The sequence below is a fragment of the Felis catus genome, chromosome B3 (assembly GCF_018350175.1).
Source record: "Felis catus isolate Fca126 chromosome B3, F.catus_Fca126_mat1.0, whole genome shotgun sequence".
Lineage (NCBI taxonomy): Eukaryota > Metazoa > Chordata > Mammalia > Carnivora > Felidae > Felis > Felis catus.
In genome coordinates, this window is record NC_058373.1 from 74493985 (window position 1) to 74515728 (window position 21744).

The window sequence follows — 21744 nt, forward strand, 5'->3', positions numbered from 1 at the left end:
CTTTTTTTTTATTAAAAATATTTTTTTAACGTTTATTCATTTTTGAGAGACAGAGAAAGACAGAGCATGAGTGGGGAAGGGGCAGAGAGAGAGGGAGACACGGAATCCGAAGCAGGCTCCAGGCTCCAAGCCGTCAGCACAGAGCCCGATGCGGGGCTCGAACCCACGAACTGCGAGATCATGACCTGAGCCGAAGTCGGACGCTCAACCAACTGAGCCACCCAGGCGCCCCGAAGAGTGACCATTCTTGGGGCTGTTCCTCCCTGTACATTCCTGGTTTCCCCTCCTGGCAGGGCAAGCATAACGCATCACTGCCCCTACTTCCTCTCCCTATGCTCAGCCTCCACTTCTCTGTGTGTCTGAGGTGGGACTGGACAGCCAACTATGAGAAGGTAGGAAAGAGGTGATGCTGACCTCCTTGCCCAGCGCCCAGATCTTCAATCCAAATTCATGTGGCAGGGTAGCCACATGTCCAAGCACAAGGGAAGTGGTTGGGCAAGGGGAAGAAATTGGCATTCTGTGTAATACAAAGGAGGTCCTTTGGACTTTGGCTTCTGCCAAGAAGAAGAATTGAACCAATCTTTTTACATGAGGGAAGGGATGGGGGGGGGGGGTTCTGGAAGAGCCCCACCCCCAACTCTGCTCATGGCTTGAACCCAAGCCAAGGACAGAGTGCTGTCCTCTTCAAGTCCTGATGTTACCTAAACCCAAAGCCATAACCTAGCCACATCTTCCTGGAGGACAGGAAGTTCCCAGGGAGGTGGCATCTCTCCTTTGTCTCTCTGCCAAGTCTTGATGCCTCCCAAGACTGTTAGTTGTTGCTCACTTCCTATTAATCTAAAAATTATTACATGATATTATTTACGTGACATGTAAAGATATCCAACATTCTGGCCTCTCAATATGAGCCCATTTCCCTTCTCCAGCTTCCTTCCCTCCTTCTCCTGTATGACCCAGTGCAGTTCTCCAGTCTAGACCTGCATCTGAGGCCACACCCCAGCCTACTCACTCCCCTCACCCCTCTTTCCTCTCCCTGCACCTTCTTGGGCTCTTCTCATCTGGTCCCACCCCTGAGGAGTCCTCCTCCCTGCTAGGCTCTTCTGGAACACAAAGACCATCCCTCCCCCCTCCCCAGTGAAGGGAGGGCTAGGAGTTTCAGCCCCACCCTCAGGAAGATGTGTCTTCCCCCTCCTCTGCTTCTTGGTACTTCCTCTCTGGCCAACGTAGCTGACAGCACCCAGACCTGGGCCAGGAGCCTGGAACTGGGACAGATCTGGTCATAGGCTACGCCACTCTGCCCTGGCCTTGGGATTGGCACCAGCTTCCAACCAGTACGTGGCAAAATCTGTAAGTAAGTACCCTGGGAGTAGGGAGGTAGTGGTGGGGCAGGTTACAGCGATCGAAAGGGCAAAGGAATTTCCAAAGAAAGCCTGGCTGGGGAGGATTTGTTCCTGTCTCCTATCCACAAACTCCTCCCCATCCCTGTTATTCCTGGTGGGCCCTGGGCACCTCTGGAGAGAGTGAGGTGATTGGTGGAAATCATTGGAACTGAGGGGGCTCGGGGCCTGGCAGGTGACCGAGAAGCTAGCCTTTTGAAGGGTGTGTCCTTGTTAAGGAAAGCATCCCCCCCCCCCCCCCCCCCCCCCCCCCCCCGCCATTTGGTTCTGGGTTTCAGAAGGGAAGGAGGCAGAAAGGGTCTGCTGTTGTTGCTCTGTATTTTGCAAATGGGTCTGTGGGCAGGAAGGAGCCCCGGGGCCTAGTTAGGAAATCAGTGTTTCTACTCAGCCAGATCCCCTTAAGACAGGTCTGTTGACAGTGGTGAGGATAGTATATTGCAGAGGTGCAACTGATGCTGCTGATTTGGAGATGGCTACAGCCATCAGGCTAGGTGTGTCCAGAGTGTCGGGAAACCTTGGTTCCCCACCCTCATGCCTGTGTTCACCCTCACCTTCCAGGTCCTTGCAGTGGCCCCGGACGCTACATCTTCTGCAGCACCTCCTCACTAGGTGTCATGTTCATCGCTCTGCTGACGATCATCCTCCTGTCAGTGGCACTGGTTGTGGGGCTTCCCGGCAACAGCTTTGTGGTGTGGAGCATCCTGGTAAAGATGCAGAAGCGCTCTGTCACTGCCTTGTTGGTGCTGAACTTGGCCCTGGCGGACTTGGCTGTATTGCTTACTGCCCCCTTTTTCCTCCACAACGTGGCCCAACGCACCTGGGTGTTCGGACTGGCTGGCTGCCGCCTGTTTCACTATGTCTGCGGAGTCAGCATGTACGCCAGCGTCCTGCTGATCACGACCATGAGTCTGGACCGCTCGCTGGCGGTGGCCCTCCCCTTTGTGTCCCAGAAGGTTCGTACCAAGGCCGTTGCCTGGTGGGTGCTGGCAGGCATCTGGGTGATGTCCCTTCTGCTGGCCACGCCCGTCGTCGTGTACCGCACGGTGACCTTGGCACCGAACAACTGGAGCCTGGTGTGCTTCCTGAAGTACCCCAGCGAACGACTCAACGCCTTCCATCTACTCTTCGAGGCCCTCACCGGCTTCCTGCTGCCCTTCCTGGTGGTGGTGGCCAGCTACTCCGACATCGGCCGCAGGCTGCAGGCCCGGCGCTTCCGCCGCAGCCGCCGCACCGGCCGCCTGGTGGCGCTCATCATCCTGACCTTCGCCGCCTTCTGGCTGCCCTACCACGTGGTGAACTTGGCCGAGGCGGGACGGTTGCTGGCCGGCGGAGAGGCGGGGCCGTTGCGGAACCGGCTGCTCCTGGCGCGCTACGTGTTCATCGCGCTGGCCTTCCTGAGCAGTAGCGTGAACCCCGTGCTGTACGCGTGCGCCGGCGGTGGCCTGCTGCGCTCGGCCGGCGTGGGCTTCGTCGCCAAGCTGTTGGAGGCCACCGGCTCCGAGGCGTCCAGCACCCGCCGCGGGGGCACCCTGGCCCAGACGGTGAGGGGCGCCCCCGCCACTCCCGAGAATGGCACCACCGAGAGCCTCACCGTCTCCAACCCTCTCCAGTGAAGCGAACTGAACTAGGTCTGGGTGGTGGTGGTGGTGGTGCTGCCGCTGTTGGTGGAAGGTCGGCTTTCCTCCTGGCGGAATGCCCCCACGTTGGCCTGGCCCAGTGCTGTACCCCTAGGAGGAGAACGCCAGTGGGGTGGAGCAGAAGAGGAGGGAGGGGCGGGGCAGGTAAGGGCCCAGTGAAAGCCTGGGGCAGCTTTGCTATTAAAACTGAAGCCTCAAATTGGGTCAACCCTGTGTGTGGGGCGTGTGTGTATAATGGGGAATTAGGGTTGCTGCTGGGCGCTCTTCTGGGGATCCTTCTCAACAGTTGAGAGGCACATCGCATCCTGTGCTTTTCAGTTTTGGAAGGGACACAAAGATACAGAAACCAGAATCCCCTCTCCTCCCCCATTCTGAGGCAGGTGCCCTGCCCATCATACTTAGAGCACAGGTCCTACAGACTCCTGAAGGAGCAGATGGAAGAAGGCCACCCATGTGGGCTTATCATGCCAGACTCCCTGAATCAGCAGATGAGCTGAGAAAATAGCACAGCTCTGGGACCTTTACCCTGAAGCTTATGATAGGTATCGCTGTTACCATAACTCCAACTTCCTGCCACTCAGCTTTGTCCTTTCAGTGGGCAATGTTCTAGGGCACTGCCTGCCCTCCCCTCATCTCCCAAGGAGGCCTCACTTAAGAACCAAGTCATCGGATCTTAGCCCCTGGAATTCTGGACATTAACATTCTGCCAGCCCCTAAAATACACTCAGAAGCAGGTTGAGGCTGAGGGCCCTCTGTGCCAGTCATCATTCTTAGGAAATTAAGATTCCTGTAAGTGAGAGGGATGAGTCATTCTTTCCGAGGGATGACTGTTTTAGAGAGCCTTGGACTGGCTCTGTCCTGACAGCATTTTAGAAAGATGGTAGCAGAAATGGCAGCGGAGTACTTTTTGAATCTCTCCCATAAACAAAGACCAACTAGGAGAAAGACCAAAAATCCAAAATGTGCAGTATCTGTAACAAACCTAGGGTGTCAAGATACCTCCCACAGACTGCTAAAAATGTGTGGGGAATAAGCTTAGGAATTCCCTGAGCTTGCACCTATGGGTTAACAAAGTCACAGGAGGAAAGCATCCAAGATTAGGTAAACAGGGCAAAAGCGCCCCCAGTATAGAACAAAGGCATAGAGGAATAGGAAGCCACAGGATGAAAGCATCCAACATTAGGCAATCAGGGCGGAAGTGCCCCAAAATAGTGCAATAGCAGAAAGCTGCTTTCACAGGAGGGAAGGACCAGAATAGGTAAGCAAGTAAACAAGGTTATAGACCTCAGCAGGGCGAAGTTGCCTGGAGCGGAGCTAATTAGCAAAAGAAAGGAGCCTTGTTGACCCTGAGGTAGCCTGCTCTGTCTTATCCCCCAGGCAAGCTAAGATAAACAGACACGTTGCCTTGTGCCTGCCATAAACAACCATCTGCCCGGCTCTGGGATTTTGTTTTGTATTGACCCAAACCCTAACACCGCATATCCTCAAAAACCCCTTTTCTCTCACACATATGAATTAATGTTCACGGTTTCATTGTCTCTTTGTGCACGTCCATCACGTTTGTAAGCCTTCTGATCCTAATAAAAACGGGGCAAGGAGGCTCTTGTCTCCTCCCCAACATTAGCCTCTCTCACATTTTAATTCTGCATCCTCTCTCTTACTGGACAAGAGAGAACTCCAGACCCAGAGTCTACGACAAATAGGAGGTAGGCGTGAACCTTGGATGCTTCAAGACCTACATAGTATCAGCATCTGCACAGAAGGATGCAGAAGGAAGCAAGAGGGCATTTGAGGGATCTGTGAACAAGAGAATCCCAAAACCGTCTACAGGTCTTGGCTGGAAAGTATGCGCCAACTTGACGACAGCAGCTGAAACAGGGAGGGACCTGATAGATCATCTCCTAAGCCTTTCATCCATGCTGTATAGTAAGCACATAATAGGTGCTTATTTAGTATATAGAGAATGAATAAAGGTCAAATGACATTCTCAGCTATTCCTTTCCAATATTTGTGGGTGGGGAGCAGGAAAAGACAAATCCCTATTTTGAGCCATGTGGCTAAATTTCTTTATGCTTCCAAGGTGTACAAAATACTGGAATCAGGCAGGGAGGCTGAGGCAGTCCTCTTCTTGAGCTTGTGAAAAAGAATCACTCCTCTCCAGCACACTCATGATCACCCTTGCATATACACAAACACTCACTTTAGCTTGGGAAGAAGCAAGTTTAGCTTGCTGAGAGGCAAGGAGAAGGTGATCTGCAGCTATACCAGAAGCTTCTGACACCAATTGGCTCCCATCATACCAGAGTCTTTTTATTGAGGATCTTAGGATGATGGGGGTCTCAGCCTAGGGTGGCCGAGGGAGGTCCAGTTCGTGCCAAATCTGTGTTCAGAAAGTAGGTGCAGAGCTGCCCTTTGCCTTTGACCTTGATGATACCCCGGCTGTAGCAGGTGTAGCCTAAGGACTGCAGCACCCGGGCCGTCTCTTCAGTCACCTGGGATTGAAAGGGTGTGAGTCAGAAGTGTGGGGGAGGCCCTATCCTTATCCCCCTACCCCATGCCTCCAATGCAGCCTCCTCACCTGGATCTTGCCCAGGACTCCTGTACTCTCCATGCGGCTGGCCACGTTCACTGTGTTGCCCCAGATGTCATACTGCGGCTTCTGGGCCCCGATCACTCCAGCCACTACAGGTCCGTGATTCAACCCTGACAAGAGGTATGGTAGAGAGGAGCCCTGGGTGGGTGGATTTGAGGAGGGAGAGGGGAAGAGGACACTCCAGGAATTAGGGTGAAGGGCCTGGAGGCCTTAGAGGAAAGGGCCTGGAGGGGTGTGGCTTAGGGAAGGGGTGGCTGAGCCTCAGAGCTCCTGGCCCAGCAGCTTCATGCTCCATCCCCAGGGATGAGGCTGGAGGGGGTCCAGGGTGAGCTGGGGAGTAGCTAACAAAGAGCCTGAGGGAGCCAGAGCTTGGGAAGGTGAGGAGGAGGTTCCAGACTGCCCTAGCGAGGGAGGGTCCTCACCCACACGCAAGCGGAAGTTGTTGAAAGAGTGCTTATTGATGACGTCCAGCTTTGATCCAAGAGCCACCGCAAACTCCACCATGGTGCCAAGGTGGCTGCAGCTGCGCTCAGCGTCCTAGCAACGGGGCCGGCCCACCAGGATGGGTCAATGAGGACCCCCCAGTGAGAGCCCAGACGAAGGTTGGTAGGTAAAGAAGGGATTCTGTACCTGCTGTGCGTCCTGTCCGGAGGTGGCATTTAAGCCTGTAGCTGCCATGTAGGTGCTACCGATGGTTTTGATCTTCTCCACCCCGCTAAACTTGGGCTTTGAGAGCAGCTGTATAGAAAGGAAGCTGTGTCCCCAGTCTTTCTTGCTCTCTCCTGCCTCCCTCTCAGAGGCCCAGCCCCAGGCCTTTGGAGACTAAAGGACCAGGTTGTGAGGACAGGGATGGTGGCAGGAGGGAGAGTGGATAGTGAGCAGAGTTTCCAGAGAGCTAGGGGATTGGAGGAGGAGTGGCAGGGCCGGGGAGAGGGGGATGGACCCCTGGCTGGAAACTAAATTGGCAGGAGGGACTGGTGGGAAATTCTAGCATCCAGGACAAAGGGTCCAGGGGAAGCTTGGAGTTGTCACCTCATCAAAATCAGCAATTATCTCATTGAGCAGCCGCAGACACTCTAGACCCTCGTGGTTTATGTTGGACTCAGAGTAAAACTCCTTGAAGTCTGGAACTGAGGCGAACAGGACACAGACACACTCATAGGACTGGTGGTAGAGGTCCTGGAGGGTGGGATGCTGGGTTGAGGGAGCAAGTCATGGTCTTCCCCCTTCTGAGCCTGCATGGGCCCTCCTCCCTGTGTCCGTACTCCTACCCCTCTATTTAAGAAGGATCGGAAAGGAGGGAGAGGGGTAGGGCCAGGTTACCCCAGGGATGTATGACTTGGGAGTCAAAGATTGGGTCTCATTATGATTCCAGGAGAGACAGGGGTTTGGAGTCAGGATCACCTCATAGCCACGTGAAGGGAGTCTCTTCAAGAGCTGGGATCCTGTCAGCGGGAATCATCTTTCTATCATATCTCATTGCCGAAAGGTGTTAAGTCAACTAAGTCAGCTTACAAAGATAGCTACAACTTGGAAGATAAAGTAATAGGGAAAAGGGGCCAAAAGGAAAATAAAGGTAAGATAAGGTAAGAAAAGGTAAGAAAATAAAGGTAAGATTTGAAGTCGGTTCACAAAATGGGTGCCATAAGGTCCCTGTGAGTCCTAGATTCTGGCTCTGAGCTTTCTAGTAGCCAATGTGAAGCTAGAAACAGGAGCAATGACAAGATTCCCAGTGTCTGTAAGAGAAGGAGGCAGGAGATGTAGACCTACTGCTGATCTTGAGAGCAGAGAGCAAGTGGTGGGGGCAGGAAGCTGTGAAGTAGCCCCTGGCCTGTTTCTTTTAACATTCCTCAAGATGGACCAAGAGCATTTCCACAGCAGATACGGTGAAGTAGTGGTGGCAAAAATAAAATGGTGCAACTATGTGGGTGACCTTCTGATGGTCTATGGCAAGATGTTTACGGATATAGATTAGCATCTTCCAATGGGAAACCCTGTGCTGATGGAAAGTTCTACATATGGGATGCCCAATACGGCATCTACTAGCCATAGGCAGCTGTTAGATCCTTGAAATGTGGCCAGTGAGACAGAGGAATTGAATTTTCCATTTTAATTCATTTAAATTTAAAGGGCCACACATGGCTAATGGCTACCATCCCGGATAGTGCAGGCCCAGAGAGATGGATGGACTGTGTCCTCCACACAACTCCCATCAACACTTGAAGAAGCTTCTGGAAGGCGTGGAGTGGTCATGAGTTGGAGAGGACGCTCCTTCTAAGTAAGAACTTGGAACAGAGGCTCTGTGCTCAGCAGACAAAGACTAAGAGCCTATGAAAATGTCAGGCGCCTATGTGACAGGGACAGAGACTTGGGTGACCACTTAACTACTGTGGGGGAGTCCAAAGAGGATGGGCTAAGGGCCAAGGTTTTCATCCAAAATTGGTCCCTATGGCATCTGAGGCTGAGGAGTCAGGGGCGGGGAGTCACCTCGTTGCGCCGGTTCTGGCCAATGAACTGGGGGGCCACATGTGCAGGGAGCACATTCTCCAACAGCAGCCGAGTTAGGTTCTCCATGGTCTCTGTCTCCTCCTGCTCCTGCCGCAGCTTCTTCTTCCACAGGAAGTCCAGCCGGCAGTAATACTCATTCTGGCAGGGTCAGCAGGGGCCCAAGGGGAGACACAGTGCACGGGAAACCTCAGCTCCTGTGTGCTCCCCCTTCCCCCATTCCTTGATGCTTAAACCACACCCCCTCCCCCGAGTCTAGAGAGAAGCCTCAAGGTGCAACTATCCCTGGGGAGGCTACCTTGAAAATAGATTCAAACTAGGGTAGACAGAATTGGCAGCAGATTCTTTCTTATAGGTGGGTTTTCCTAGGTTGGGGTGGGAGGGATGAGGGAGGGAGAATTTGAAGGCACCTCCCTTGGGGGGGGGAGGTGAAGGAGAAAGAAACGGAGCAGGAAGGTTCACTTAGAAGCTTCCAATGGGCACACTATTTCGCCTCAACCCCGAAGGCATAAGATTTGAGGGAAAGAGTGAGAGAGAGACCAAGTCACAAATATGGGGACCCCCACCTCACCCTTCAAAAGGAGGCCCTGGAGGGCTGAGATGGGTGACTTACCTGCCGAGCCAGGACCAGGAGGGTGAAGAAGAAGATGAAGAAGGAGATAGCTCCCATCAGTTTGGGCTCCTTCAGCACCCCTGGCCTGAGGAGGCCACGGATCAGGATTGCCCCTGCCCTGCACCTTCCCGATGGCCTCCTCCCTACCCTCAGTGCCCATGTAGCCCACAGTCACCCTCCCCCTTTGCCCTGTGGGTGGATGGTTCAGGTCAGGGAGGTAAGGACAGCTCTGCTCCGCTCCCAGGGGGCCTGAGCACCTCTGTCCAGTGGCCGTGCACACCTGGAGTCCGAGGGATCCGGATAGAGGCGGGCGATGAGGCAGTCGGACAGCCAGGCGTGGGAGTGCAGGAAGAGGGAGCAGGAGGCCCCCAGCCATAGCAGGAGCAGCAGCAACTTCAGCTCGAAGCTCATGTGCAAAAAGAGGGAGCAGGACAGGAACCCCAGCACGCAGCAGTGCATAGAGTACTGTGGGGCCAAGTAGGGTGGTCAAGAGGCGGGGCATATCCCACAGGTAGGGGTGGGAGAATATCCCGGGGCTCCTGGCCTGCCCCTCCCCGGGCCCACGACCTATCTGGGGAGTAGGCGGTGTCATACATACAAACACACACCGAGTGTAATTTACGTCTGTCCCAATCCACAGCATGGAACGTTCAACCAAGGAGGTGGGGGAGGGGCCAAGGAAGGCTCTGGAGAGAGAGTTTCAGGGCTGTGAGGAATACTCACGGGGACGCTGATGAGAGGCAGGGACCCAGGGAGCTCCCAGGAGATGTTGAAAGCCATGGAGGACACATTGAGAGTCCCAAAAGGGCAGTTTGATGCTGCCGGTAAGAAGAACTGCAGAAGGAAGTGAAGAGCTGAGGTGGGCAGGCAGCTCCCTGGGCACGATGGTGGCTTGTGCTGGGGTTCAGCTGACTTAGGGATGGGTCAGAGCCAGACCCCTCCAAAGAGGGGGATTATGCTATTCCTGGCTGGTGAGGGAGGCTTAGCGCAGGGGTCCTCACTGGGGGGTCAGGGATGGGAAGAGCAGGTGTCCTGAGCATGAGTCTGCCACGGATCCACTGTGTGATCTCTTGCCAGCCACTTAGCCTCTCTGGGCCTCAGGTTCCTCTTCTGTTACTTGGCTGGCGGGGGGGGGGTGTGATTCCTAAGGTGTCTTTCAGGGATAGAATTCTAGGAATGACTATAAATTCTGAAAACTCAGGGGCGCCTGGGTGGCTCAGTCAGTTAAGTGTCTGACTTCAGCTCAGGTAATGATCTCACGGTTCGTGGGACTGAGTCCTGCGTCAGGCTCTGAGCTGTCAGCACAGCTCGGATTCTGCCTCCCTTTCTCGCTCTCTGCCCCTCCCCCACCCATACTCTGTCTCTCAAAAATAATAAATGTTCAAAATAATCAAAACAAAACAAAGTCTGAAAACTCAGCCAAACTCAGCTACAAGGTCATAATGAGCAAGCTAAACAGTGAAGATCTGCCTCCACAGAATAGATATGCTCAGGTGGCAGATTAATTTTTTTCTTTTATACTTGTCCAACATTGCCAGAATGTTGGCCTTATTCCGGCTGTCCTCCCAAATCCCAGGGGTCCCCTTTCAGCTTCTGACAGCTCAAACAGGCCCTGATGGGGGTACGTAGGGCCCCCCCACTGCCCTCACCAGGCTGGGAATGGCCATCACAAAAACCAGGAGGATGGTAGCTGTGCCCAGGGCAACTCGCAGTCCGGGCCGTGTGGCCACCAAGCCAGACAGTGCCGGCAGCCAGTGCAGCATCTTGGGGCCTTTCAAGACACACCTCTGCAGAAGGAGCACAGGAATCTTAGCCGTGGGGCTGGGACACCCAGGTCACAGTGAGGGCCCAGCTCACCACTTCCACCCCCCAGCCCACCTCACCGTCAGGTGCTCTGAGAAGCAGACGAAGAGGAGGAGGAGGAAGAGGAGGAAGGTGATGCTATAGGTGATGGCCAGAGCTGGGGGCCTAAAGGGAGATAAGAGTGAGGCTTTGAAAGTCAGAATCAGCTCTGTGTGCTGGGAGGGTGCTGTGCCACCCAGTTGGGAGATGTGGGGAGGAGGAGTCCTGGGGATCTGAACTGGCTACCAGTGGGGACTGGGCTGATGAAAGGCATTGCCTGCTGATGCTCTGGGAAAGTTGAGGGGTCTAGGGCAGTGGTGGGGTAGGGCAGGAACTATAAGGTGGGGACAATAGTGGAAGGGGGCAGGAGGCTCACAAAGGGGCCAAGGCTACATCAGGCCAGTCTCTGGGCCTTCAGGGCAAAGCTCTTCTTCTACCTGGCTGAGTTCTGGACAAGTCCCTGCAGACCCTCCTAGCCATGGACTAAAAACAAGGACCTACTTTCTAAGCTCATTTCCTGTGAGATTTGGGCTTCTCAATGAAAATAGAACCTGCTTCATTGAAAAGTTGTTTGAATTGAGAGACAGGCTTGTGAAAGTGCTTGGGTTATATAGAAAGCCCACGAGATGTACGATAGTAAAATGAGGGCTATGATTATCACTGTTTCCCCAGAACACATGTTTCCTCTGTGGGTCAGTGTCCGAAACTAAGGGAAAGTCGGTAAAGAAGAAAATGTGGGTCAAGGATCAAAAAGTCTATACATGGGAATCAGGGCCCCTCTTGCCTGGGGCTCTCACCTGTTTGTCACCAGCATCTGGATGATGAAATTGGAAAGGAAAACCAGGAAGGTGCAGGCTGCATAGTATTTGAAGGCGGGGAGGGCAGAGAGTCGGTACTGGAAGGGAAGGGGGGGTCAGTGTGGAGACAGGGGCCACTAGGGCTGCCCATCATCTCGGAGGTGTCAATTCCAGGCAAGAACAGGTGTCTCAGCCTCCCCACCCACCCTCCAGTTCAGTCTCAGGTAGCCCCTACTGGTTCTCCAAGGAACTGCCCTCCTCCCTCCCATCCCCACCTAGAAACTCAATCTATAGGGTGACAGCCATTTGGAGAGAGGTACAAGCCCCTCACCCCAGGATCACAAACTGAGCAGACCTTGGAGGTGAGGTGGGACCACAGGGCTTGCCCCCTTCCCAAGGCCAAGGCACTAAGGTTGGAAAATTCTCTAACCTTGTGTCACCCCCCACCCACCCCAGCCCACCTCTTTCTCCAGTTCCTTCTTTCTGAAGTACAGTGTCAGTGGGTTGAAGTCCTTTGACTGCCTCCACTGTCTGGTAGGAGGTGGGGGGCCATGAGCCCCGGAGAGGAAAGGGCAGGGCAGGGTGGGTGGAGGGGTGGTCAGGTGCATGTTTCCCTGGAGTAGAGTAGGGAAGCCCCCCCCACTTCCCTCTGGGTCATTAGGGGAGCACATCCCTCCTGTACCACAGAAGCCCAGCTCCCAACCCCTCCCAGTCCTCTTCTGTTCTCCATACTTCTGAGAGTTGAGCTGTTCGATGACCTGGAAGAACTTGGCATCCCCAGTGTCCAGGTCATCATCTAGCCCCCGGGGGGTACGGCTCCTGCAGAGTGACAGCCCAGCCTGTCACCACAGGAGGCCCTCAACATATCTGGGTGAAGCAGGTACAGCCCCCCCACCCCCAGGAAGGATGGGGGCAGGTCACCCCAGGGACTCCTCACCGGTCCAGGCTCCACTGGGGGCTGAAGGAAGCCAGGGCCTTCTCCTGTTGGGAGAACACAGCAAAGAGGGGGATGAGGTGATGCTGAGCATCCCTGAAGCCTCTCTGCAGTGAGGGGTTCCATATCTACACATGTCCTTGGCCTTGAGCATTTGGCATGAGTGTTTTCCCTGCCTCTAATGACTTCCTCTCTCCATCAAATCCCATCTGCCCTTAAGGGAAGGATCAAACCACATTTATTCTTTAAATTTCTTGTGGACTTGGGGTGCCTGGGTGGCTCAGTCATTTAAGAGTCTGACTTCAGCCCAGGTCATGATCTCACAGTTCGTGGGTTCGAGCCCCGCATCGGGCTCTGTGCTGTCAGTGTGGAGTCTGCTTTGGATTCTCTGTCCCCCTCTCTCTCTGCCCCTCCCTGCCTGCACTCCTCTCTGTCTCTCTAAATAAATAAATAAATAAATAAATAAATAAATAAATAAATAAATAAATAAATAAATAAATAAATAAATAAATAAATAAATAAACTTTAAAAAACAGTTTCTTCTGGACTCTTTAGACACCCAGGCTCTTTATACTTTTATTTCCTCAGTCTCTACCCCTTGTGAGGCAACCCTGTATCTTCTGTAAGCTTGAGTGGCTGTCATCTTCCCTAAGGACTGAACAAATCCCAAAAGTCCTTGGTTTAAACTGAAGTGACAGTGAGAAAGTTCTGACTTGCTTGTGGTCAGGCTGAGCTGAGAAGTGGTGGGGGCAGAAGACAAAAAGTCTAGAAGAAAGGGAAAGAGAAAGGAAGAGAGACAAACCTGGTCACAGTCATTCTTTCCTGCACCAAAACAAATGCGCACCGTGAGCAAACATATGAAAATAAGCAGGCAAGTAAAGCAGGTGAGAAAAGCCCCAAAGAAGAGAACGAAGCCAACGGCCACTGCCCAGGGCCAGGAGTCTGTGACTGTTCTTTTCTGCTCCCCTGGCTCATGCGGAGGAAGCAGGGTCACAGGGGGCCACATCATCCCCCCAAATCAAAACCCGGTGTATGGGGGGGGGGGAGGGAGATTAAGGGGTGTGTTCTAGGTATGAGCCCATCTATGCATCCAGGACTGAGCCTAACGTTCTTCAAACTACCTACCTGCCTCTCCACCTTGCTCAATGACTGTTTCTTGAAAACAGGGAAAACAATTTATTCATTTCTGTCTTCTCTAGAACTAGCCTAGTGCCTGCCACATTGTAGGTGCTTTAAGAGTGTAGAAGGAACAGGGTGCCTGGGTGGCTCAGTCAGTTGAACGACTGACTTCAGCTCAGGTCATGATCTTGTGGTTCGTGGGTTCTACCCACGTGGGGATGGATGGATGGATGGATGGATGTTATATACTAGCACCAACACTGCCCCACCACCCCAAGGTTCCCCATTGTTTAAATGTAAGCTGATGTGATTCTCAGGATTTCTAACATTTGACTGAGGGCCTGGTTACTTCACGGGCTTGGAAGTGAATTTCTGGGCTGGTGAGGTCCTGCCTTGGGAGCTACCCTCGAACCAGGAGTTCCTACTTCTTCACCCTGACACTTCTTAGCCTGCACACGAGTGGGGTTTCAGGGAGGTTTGGCATGGGTTCTAGGGGGCCTCTCACCATGGGGATTGCACTTACACCTAACATTGTCTCACAATTCCTGGGCTCCCAGCAAAGCCCACCCTCTACTCTGCCTCCATGCTGGAGACTCTATCCTGCAATAGTCAGCAGAGTCTTGGATTCTTTCTTCTTCTCCCTCCTGCCCGCTTAACCCTTCTGACGTCTCCCCTACCCCGTGTTAAGGATTGGAATTAGGTACTCTCCTAAACCACTGCTGCCAATGTCCCCCCATACCACAGTGTTTCACGGATCTCTGGCCTGCTTTCCTGCTGGGTGGGTGGGGAGGGGAGATGGAACACAGAAAGGGTGCTCTGAAGTCATCCCATATATCCAACTGGGTCTGGCAGAGAAGATTCAGAGAGTAAGATCTGCAGAAAGGTGGCTGGGAAAGTTTGGAGAAGATCAGATAAAATGGAGAAGAGCAGGCTGAGGACCCTAATCTTGGGGCAAGCCTTTGGGGACACAGCCTCAGTAACTGTATGCATGGGTGTTCTGGCTGCTTGTCACCAAGCACCAACACGAAGAGCCAGCTGGTGGGAGAGATCCAGGCTCCTCCACCAGCTAGTGGGTCATGATTACCAGAAGGTGCTATGCACAAGGTCAGCCAACCAAGCCCTGGTTACCTCTCTTCCCTCCCTCCTCAATCCCTGCCTGCTCAGAGTGACTTCTTTCAAGACCACATGCGATTTTCACTGTCACCTCATTTAATCCTTGTATAAACGCTGAGAGTAGGGGCAACAACTGATTTGCCCCCACCTTCCCAATTCTAGTGGGGATTAAAAAAGAGAGTGTGCAGTTTCAGGAAGGGAATTCAACAGAGACATTTCCTGGTGGGACTGAGTGTGAGCGCTGGCTTTAGAGCCAAGAGGAAGTATGGTCTATACTTTTGGGGTACTGAGGGAAGGCTTCCTGAGTGGAGTTTGGGGAACAGTGAACATGGTGCCTATAGGATTTTGCATCTCAAGTGAGCTCAGAGGGCAGTGACCTTTGCCCTTTCTGGAAAGAAGGGTAAGGAAAAGCCTGAACCAGTGACTGGGGCAACCAGACAGTTCAGGACCTTAGGATGTCATCAAGTGACTCACTGGATGGGTGGGGGGAGGTTGGGAGAGGCAGTGGGGTGGGGTTATGTAAGTGCTAGGGCTCGCAGTGGAGTACACTTACCGGGAGAGGGGTAGAGGTGGACACAGGGCTCTCTAGGTGGCTCAGATGGGCAAAAGGCTTGGCGGCGCCCCAGGACTCCAGGTAGCGGGTCATCAGCAGCGACGGACGCATCTTGGGGCCCTCGAGAGAGGACAGCAACCCTCCTGCAGTGCCCTTCTCATCCTCCTCCTCAGCCTGGGGCATAGGAGGGCTGAAAGTCAATTTCACAAATGCTTTCCACATTCTCCCCACACCTCTTGGAAGGTTGTGTCACCTCCCCCTTGACGCACACACTGGGACCCAGGAATTCAGTCTCTGGTGTAGGAAAAGAGATCAGGCCTGTTGGCTGTGGGTGGTTAGGATGGGCCAGCCCATGGGGTCCAGGCTGGGCTTTTACCCGGGGATCGATGACTAGGTAGGTAGGCTCCCCTAGCTCCCGAAGGTATGGGTCCCGGTGTTCCATGGCTGCATCCTCCACAGCATAAGCCCCTGCCAGCAGGGCCAGGGTAGCCCCTGTAATATGCACTCGTCTGGAAGGAGGGGGCAATGGGAGTCAGGACGGAGGGCGTGCAAACCTCTCCTTTCTTTCAAGGAGCCTTCCTGGAGGTCTGACTTTAAGCAAGGCCCTGTGCTACCAGAGGTGTCTCCCGACCCCACTCCCTGCATGCCAGGATCTCCCTAAGCCCCACGTGGGATTGTGCTCATTTTAGGAAACTATGAACAGGATGACAGCATGTGGGAGGCCCGGTTGGTTTCCTCCTGTGGCCTCCTGCAGCCCCACATCTCACCCTGGCACGCCACCCGCCTCCATGTGGTTGGCCAGTGTGACATCATGGGACCAGACATCATACTGCCACTTCTGCAGCCCAATGACTCCGCAGAGCACACTGCCCGAATGCACGCCCACACGCATGTTGATGTCCACGCCAGTGGCTGCCCGGAGCTTCCTGAGCAGGGTATGTAGGGGACAATCTGAATGCTGCCTTCATCCCTACCCATGCCACACCCCTCCCTCCCTCTAAGAGGACTTCCACTACCCTGTCTGCTCCTCCCCAATATCCATCCCTTGTTACCCCTCCTGCCCGTCCACCTGAGCTGACCTGATGGCCCGGCACATGTCCAGCCCCATGCGCACGCAGTTGATGGCGTGGTCTGGCAGGGAGAGCGGTAGCCCAGAGACACAGTAGTAACAGTCTCCCAGGATCTTGATCCGCATGCATTCATGCTCCTGGGAGTGTGTGTGTGTGTGCAGGGGAAGGGGGGCACCTGGTTAGAGGCCAGAGGTACGAGGGAGCTGGGAGGAGTGGGAGCAAATGTGGCATTCCTGAAGAACCTCTGAGGCCGGAAGTCTCTGGGTCAGATCTAGGGACTCTCTCAACTTGCTATGGGACTGGCTGAGGTCTGTGGCTCTCCCCCAGCTCTGGCATGTGGAGGGTGTATTCAGATTTGAGCATATGAAAGTAGCCTCAAGACTGAGGTTTTCTGGGTGACACCCAAGATTAGGTTTGTTGGGGGCATCCCTGGGGGTCTGAACAGGTGGCTGGACTGGGCTGAGGTTACACAGGGCAGACATTTCCCTTGGAAGGGCTCCCTAAGGTTAGAACATCTGAACATCCCCCTAGATTTGGCTGTGGTGTCCAGAGACACCTACATCGGGGCTCTGAGCATATCTGGGGGTGTTGTGGTTGGGACATTTGTGGAGTTGTTGACAAGTCTCTTCCAGGTTTGAGGTGTGTGGTGAGCAGCTCCACAGCTGGGGTTGTTTGAGAGGGTTTCCTACTTCCATTGGAATATCTTCCATTGGAATACATGGGCTCTGAAGTGGGACTAGGATCTGAGGAGGCAGGTGTTTCCCTTGGAAGGGGCTCTCCAGGGTGGGGCACTTGAAGATCCCTGGGTGGGGAGGGAGGCCCCCTCTGACCTTGGCGATCTGGTCGAACTTGCCAAAGAGCTCGTTGAGCATGAGCACCAACTCCTTAGGAGAGCACTCACTGGCCAGCCGGGTGAAGCCCACGATGTCAGCATACAGCACACTGGGCAGGGCAGACTGTGTCGGTGGGGCCAGAATCTCAGCCCACAGCCCCCTTCCCTGGGCCATCCTTTCTCATACCTGACTCCCTGGTGCCTCTTGACATAGAGGCTGTGGAAGTTGTTGGTGCTTTCTGGCCGTGACCCCTGTCCAGCCTGCAGTCGTGCCATGATCTCTGCCTTCATCTCTCGGGCCAAGTAGGCAGGAAGGATGGACAAGAGAAGGTGTTCCTGGAGGAGGTCACAATGAACACCAACCCTCCTGCAACCTGCAGCCAGAAGTCCCAGCCTCCCAACGAACTAGGAACCCAGCACTTCCCCAGTCCCACTAGGTGTTCCCCAAAGTACTCCCCCAAGATCCTTCCCATCACATAGAGCTGGGGCTCCAACATCCCACCCTGCACTAATCACCTTTGGGGACTGAACTCCCAGAACCAATGCCAGAATTAAGAGTTCTTTGTTTACTATCATAAAAGTGCTTTCATAGGCTTCAGTTTGAGACTTAACACAACTTTCCAAGGTGGGCGGTAGCCACATTTTACAAAGGAGGAAAGAGAAGGGTAAGTGACCTGCCGAAAGTCATTCGGCTTGCAAAGGGGCCCGGCTGAATGATATAAACAACCCCTTTTCACACCACAGTCTGGCCCAGCCTCCCAGGCCCAGCGAACCTGGTGCTTCTTCTCGGTGTCCAGCCGCCGGCGCGAGTGCAGGGAGCTAAGTGCCTCGCGGAACGTGGCGCGCAGCGCGCGTTCCATCAGCGCCTTGTGATACGCTCCCGCCACGTTCCCGCACAGGAACAACACCGCGTTCGCTGCCAGCTGTGGGTGAGGGTCAGCCTCAGAGGATGCTGGCCATGGGTGGCGGTGGGGGTGATTAAGTGCATACCTGGAGTTGGTCTCCAAGATGCTTGAGGAGGACTCCACAGTTAGAGACCCAAGAATTTCCAGGCAATCTGTGCTACACTGTGGGGTCCTTAGGGGGCGCTTCTCCTCCCCCAATACCCCTGCTCTAGACTTGGCTGTGCACCAACATGGCCTCTTAGGTCTAGAAATCGTTCACTTATGTTTCCTCTGCCTGGAATACTACTCCAGTACTTACACCCCCCCCCCCCCCCCCGCCCCTCGCAGCGCAAAACCACTCAATCTCCGACTTTTACATTCTCTGTGAAGGTTCCATCATCCGCATCTGTCCCCACTACCCTGGTCCCCAGGTGAGCTCACTTGCCCATGGACCCAGGGGCCTCTTCTGGTTTCTGCAGGCATCGGGCTGCCCTGGTGTACCAGCCCCATGAGCGCACTGTCTGGGTGTGTATGTGTTTGTCCTCTGTGCTTAGCGGGCGCCTCACCCTGGAGTCCCAGCTCAGCAAGAAGTTGGTGGACGCTCAGAGGAACTAACGGCGCGCGCGCAGCGGGCCGCCCCCTCCCCCCCCCCCGCCCTCCTCCCCCCGCTGCGCAGCAGGTACTATGGGTGTGCTCACCTGTGGCAGCAGCGCCGGCTTTGAGTCCGGCTGAGGCCCAAGGTACAGCCCAAGGACCAGCAAGTGGGAGAGCGATGAGGCAAGGCCCGCAGCAGCGGCATCCCGCATGCCCAAGGGCAACATGGCGTACACGGTGAAGATGACAAAGAGGAAAAAGGACACCTGGGGGCGGGAGGGCACAGGAAGCTGCTGGCTTGGGCCAGCCCAGCAACTGGGCTGCTCCCTCCTCTTGGCCTGGCTGTCCTGCTGCCCCTTGCTCCACCTGCCGCTCCTCTCACCTGGTCCCAGGCGCTCACCAGGCCCCCAGTGAACAGGAAGCCGTGGCCTAGCCCGAGTAGCGCTGCCCATACGAGGCCCGACAGGGGACGTGTCCAGCGCTGCAGTCGTTGCTCCCGGGAAGCCAGGCCCAGGAGCAGCGAGAAGCCACCCAGCGCACACAGCACAGTGGTCAGGAAGCCTGGGTCTGAAGCTAGCTCCTGCGAGGAGAGGGTGCTTGCAGCAAGACTGGAGTGTGGAGTATGGGGGAGCGCCTCCAAGCTGAAGAAGAACAGGCAGTCCCCCCAGGCCACTTCTGAAATGTGTCTCAAACTCAAGTAGCAAAAGGAGACAGGGCACCTCGACTTGCCATTCGTAGTAGGTTGAACCATAGGAAGTCACTAATAATCTGTTTTTAATCTACAGAGCCTGGGGTCTCATAGGGTTCAACCTAATATCTCACTTGCATGCTGCAGGGGTGGTTGAGCCTTAGGCCATCTATCCAGAGTCCCTGGCTCAGAACCCATACTGCCCATTTGTGAATCTATGACCTTTCTGAACTTCAGCTTTCTCGTCTGTCAAATAGGAATTCCAGCACCAGCCAGGGGTCCTGAAGCAACCAAAGAATCCTACCTTACAGAAGGCACTTAGGAATGAACCAGTTTGCTCAGGAGATTCCCTGCCCTGGGGACAAGTCTGGGAGTTGATCCCCATCCACCCACCCAAGAAGTGCTCCAGCAGCAAGGGGCGCCTGGAACCTCCCTCCTGTCAGGCTAGGGGGGAGCACTACACTTTTGCCACCCACCTCTGGGTGTAGGCCTCCCACCACTGTCCCTGCCCTGTGTCCCCACCTCTTCCTGGACTTCGAGGACCAGCAAGAATTGGTCTGTTTATTGGCTTTCCCAACTTGCCTCCAAAAAGTGAAAAGAAAACTTGGAGCAGGATATTTCCAGAAATGGAATTGAAGACCCCCTTTCTCAAAAAAAAAAAAAAAAAAAAAAAAAAAGAAAGAAAGAAAAAGAAACTGGAAATGGGTTTATTTTGGGACTAAATGTGAGCGGGAGGGAGGGTGCCTTCTGGGAGACTATGGGTACAACTGCCCCACAACCCCTATGAAAGAAAGAAAACCAGGAAACGGATTCCCACAGGGCCCAGTGTAATTTCCCCTCTGGAAAATTGGAAAATCCGGTGTTGCATTTACTCTAGAACCAGTAGATCACAGAAGCTCAGAAGGCCTGTCAGTACCCTGAGAGAAATTAGAAGCACCCCCAGGGCTCAGCCTTCTCCCAGCAGCCCAGCGAATGTGGCCCCAGAGGTGGAGTGACTTGTCCAGGGTCACTACATTTCCTAGTAAGGCTTTCCTGGGTTCCAGCAAAAAAGGCATATGGAAAAGCAGGCCCCTCCCGAGCCCTAACTCCGAAAACGCCCCCTAGGCAGTGACCCTCCCACCACCCTCCAGAAGGCGCCCCTCACCAGAGCCGCCCCCCTCCCCGCTCACCCGGCCGCTGGCGGAGGCGACAGCCAGCAGCGCCAGGAGCGCGCAGAGCACGATCACCAGCAGCAGTAGCAGCAGCGGGTACTGCTGGCTCAGGCTGTAGTAGGTTTCGTAGAAGAGGTCTTCGCTGGGGGGCGGCCGGGGGCTGAAGAGGCGGGCCATGGTCTTCCCTGCCCCCCGCCTCGTCGCCCGGGTGGAGGGCGAGCCCCGGGGCTGGGGAGGGCCAGGGGCCGCGTTACCGCCTGCGGCCCCAGCCGGCCCCAACTGTGCCCCTCTCACTGGGTCCAAGCCACTTCCATCCCGTTTCCCCAACCTCGCGGCAATCCCACCTTCCAGGCACTCCCTGTGGCCTCTCAGCCTTTTCCCAGTTGGCGGTGAGGGGACTGCCCCATCCCTCGCTCCCCCTCCCTCGAACCCAGACTGCCTGAGGTGCCCTAGCAAAAGCCTCATGGCCGGGTGGGACGGGATTTGCGGTTGAAGCAAAGGAGCCTCGGGTTCCCCCTTTCCCCAAACTCACTGCCCGCGATGCTGCCGCAGCTGAATGGGTTACGCCCGAGGAGAGAGCTCGGGCAGCTGGTCGCGGAGTCCCGATCCCTGAGAAGCTAGTGGCTCAGAGCCCCGGGCGGCAGGCGCTTCCCTCCCGGCGCCTGGGGACCCCTCCCACTTCCCCCGATGCGACTGCCCGGCCCCTTCCCGTGCCGAGTCGAGTCGGACTCCTCAGGCCTCCTCCCTCCCTCATTGTCTCCCCTAACACTGTCACCTTCCCCCTTCTGCCGTCTCAAGAAGGGAATGCAGACCGTGGGAGATGCGATGGGGTGGCGTAGGCCGGGCTGAAGAGCAAGTGTGGAAATCGGAGCGGAACCCTTGGACGTGGGGAGAATGCAGGACAGCTGGAGTGAAAGCTGGCAAGAATGTAAGGAAGAATGTGGGGGCGAATGGGGGGTAGGATTCAGGTCAGGATGGAAGGGTGTTCCCATTCTCCTCTCCTCCTGCCTGTATGAGCTGCTGTGGTGGAGTCTGAACTGTCCATGCTCCCATGGAGTCCAGCTCCATGGGAGGAGGCACGTCTGTGTGTAGCTTTGTGGAGTCATGGCTTTCTACTCCTGACACCAGCTGGGAGTCAAAGGGCTCGGAAGCAAGGAGCAGGTGAGTGTAGGTGGTGAGTAATTGTGTTGGAGGCAAATAAGTACGGTGGCTGACCTCCAAGAGTCTGGGGGGTTTCTTGCAGGGCAAGAGATGTGCCTGGGTCTGCGGATGCCCGTAGAGAGCCCTCTTCCCAAGACCCCAGTGCGGAGTCTCCATAGCCCAGAAGAAAAGTAGGCAGGGAGACTATCACCAGAATTTTGGTTTAGGGTGGGCTCTTGCCTGATGTAGAGGAAGTGCTCCACCCAGAGATTAGAGCAGCCC

The 21744-nt window shown here is 54.9% G+C and overlaps 2 protein-coding genes across 11 annotated transcripts; one reads left to right on the forward strand and one right to left on the reverse strand.

Moving 5' to 3' along the window:
* Window positions 1-2011: 2011 nt before the first annotated feature.
* LTB4R (leukotriene B4 receptor) lies at window positions 2012-4657 on the forward strand. The gene has a single exon (XM_045059733.1). It carries the CDS (start codon window positions 2012-2014, stop codon window positions 3008-3010), a length of 999 nt encoding a protein of 332 aa, XP_044915668.1. The 3' UTR covers window positions 3011-4657.
* Window positions 4658-5318: 661 nt separating this feature from the next.
* On the reverse strand, window positions 5319-20998 carry ADCY4 (adenylate cyclase 4). Of its 10 annotated transcripts, XM_045059722.1 has the most exons (26): window positions 20855-20998; window positions 20341-20550; window positions 18866-19063; window positions 18588-18749; window positions 17779-17928; window positions 17193-17341; window positions 17004-17115; window positions 16183-16310; window positions 15871-16029; window positions 15480-15612; window positions 15104-15277; window positions 12322-12365; window positions 12117-12203; window positions 11846-11915; window positions 11385-11482; window positions 10629-10713; window positions 10395-10532; window positions 9469-9579; window positions 9026-9210; window positions 8746-8830; window positions 8115-8273; window positions 6660-6806; window positions 6258-6365; window positions 6050-6164; window positions 5613-5737; window positions 5319-5526 (listed from the first exon to the last, which is right to left on the reverse strand). In XM_045059722.1, exons 2-26 carry the CDS (start codon window positions 20497-20499, stop codon window positions 5374-5376), a joined length of 3234 nt encoding a protein of 1077 aa, XP_044915657.1. In that variant the 5' UTR covers window positions 20500-20550; window positions 20855-20998; the 3' UTR covers window positions 5319-5373. The 10 variants fall into 10 exon arrangements, 8 of the variants coding, with proteins under 8 accessions (XP_044915657.1, XP_044915660.1, XP_044915658.1 ...); XM_045059725.1 differs by lacking the exon at window positions 18866-19063; XM_045059723.1 differs by lacking the exons at window positions 20341-20550; window positions 20855-20998 and having other exon boundaries at window positions 15104-15223; window positions 18866-19435.
* Window positions 20999-21744: the final 746 nt, after the last annotated feature.

Excerpts from the sequence above, each read along its gene's own strand:
- LTB4R (XM_045059733.1), top strand. The coding sequence starts at position 2,012 with ATGTTCATCGCTCTGCTGACGATCATCCTCCTGTCAGTGGCACTGGTT.
- ADCY4 (XM_045059721.1), bottom strand. The coding sequence starts at position 19,234 with ATGGTTCAACCTACTACGAATGGCAAGTCGAGGTGCCCTGTCTCCTTT. Across the intron at positions 11,916-12,116 it reads GAACAGCTCAACTCTCAGAA|ACAGTGGAGGCAGTCAAAGG; the intron begins GTATGGAGAACA and ends ACCTCCTACCAG. Across the intron at positions 10,714-11,384 it reads CAGATGCTGGTGACAAACAG|GCCCCCAGCTCTGGCCATCA; the intron begins GTGAGAGCCCCA and ends ATCTCCCTTTAG.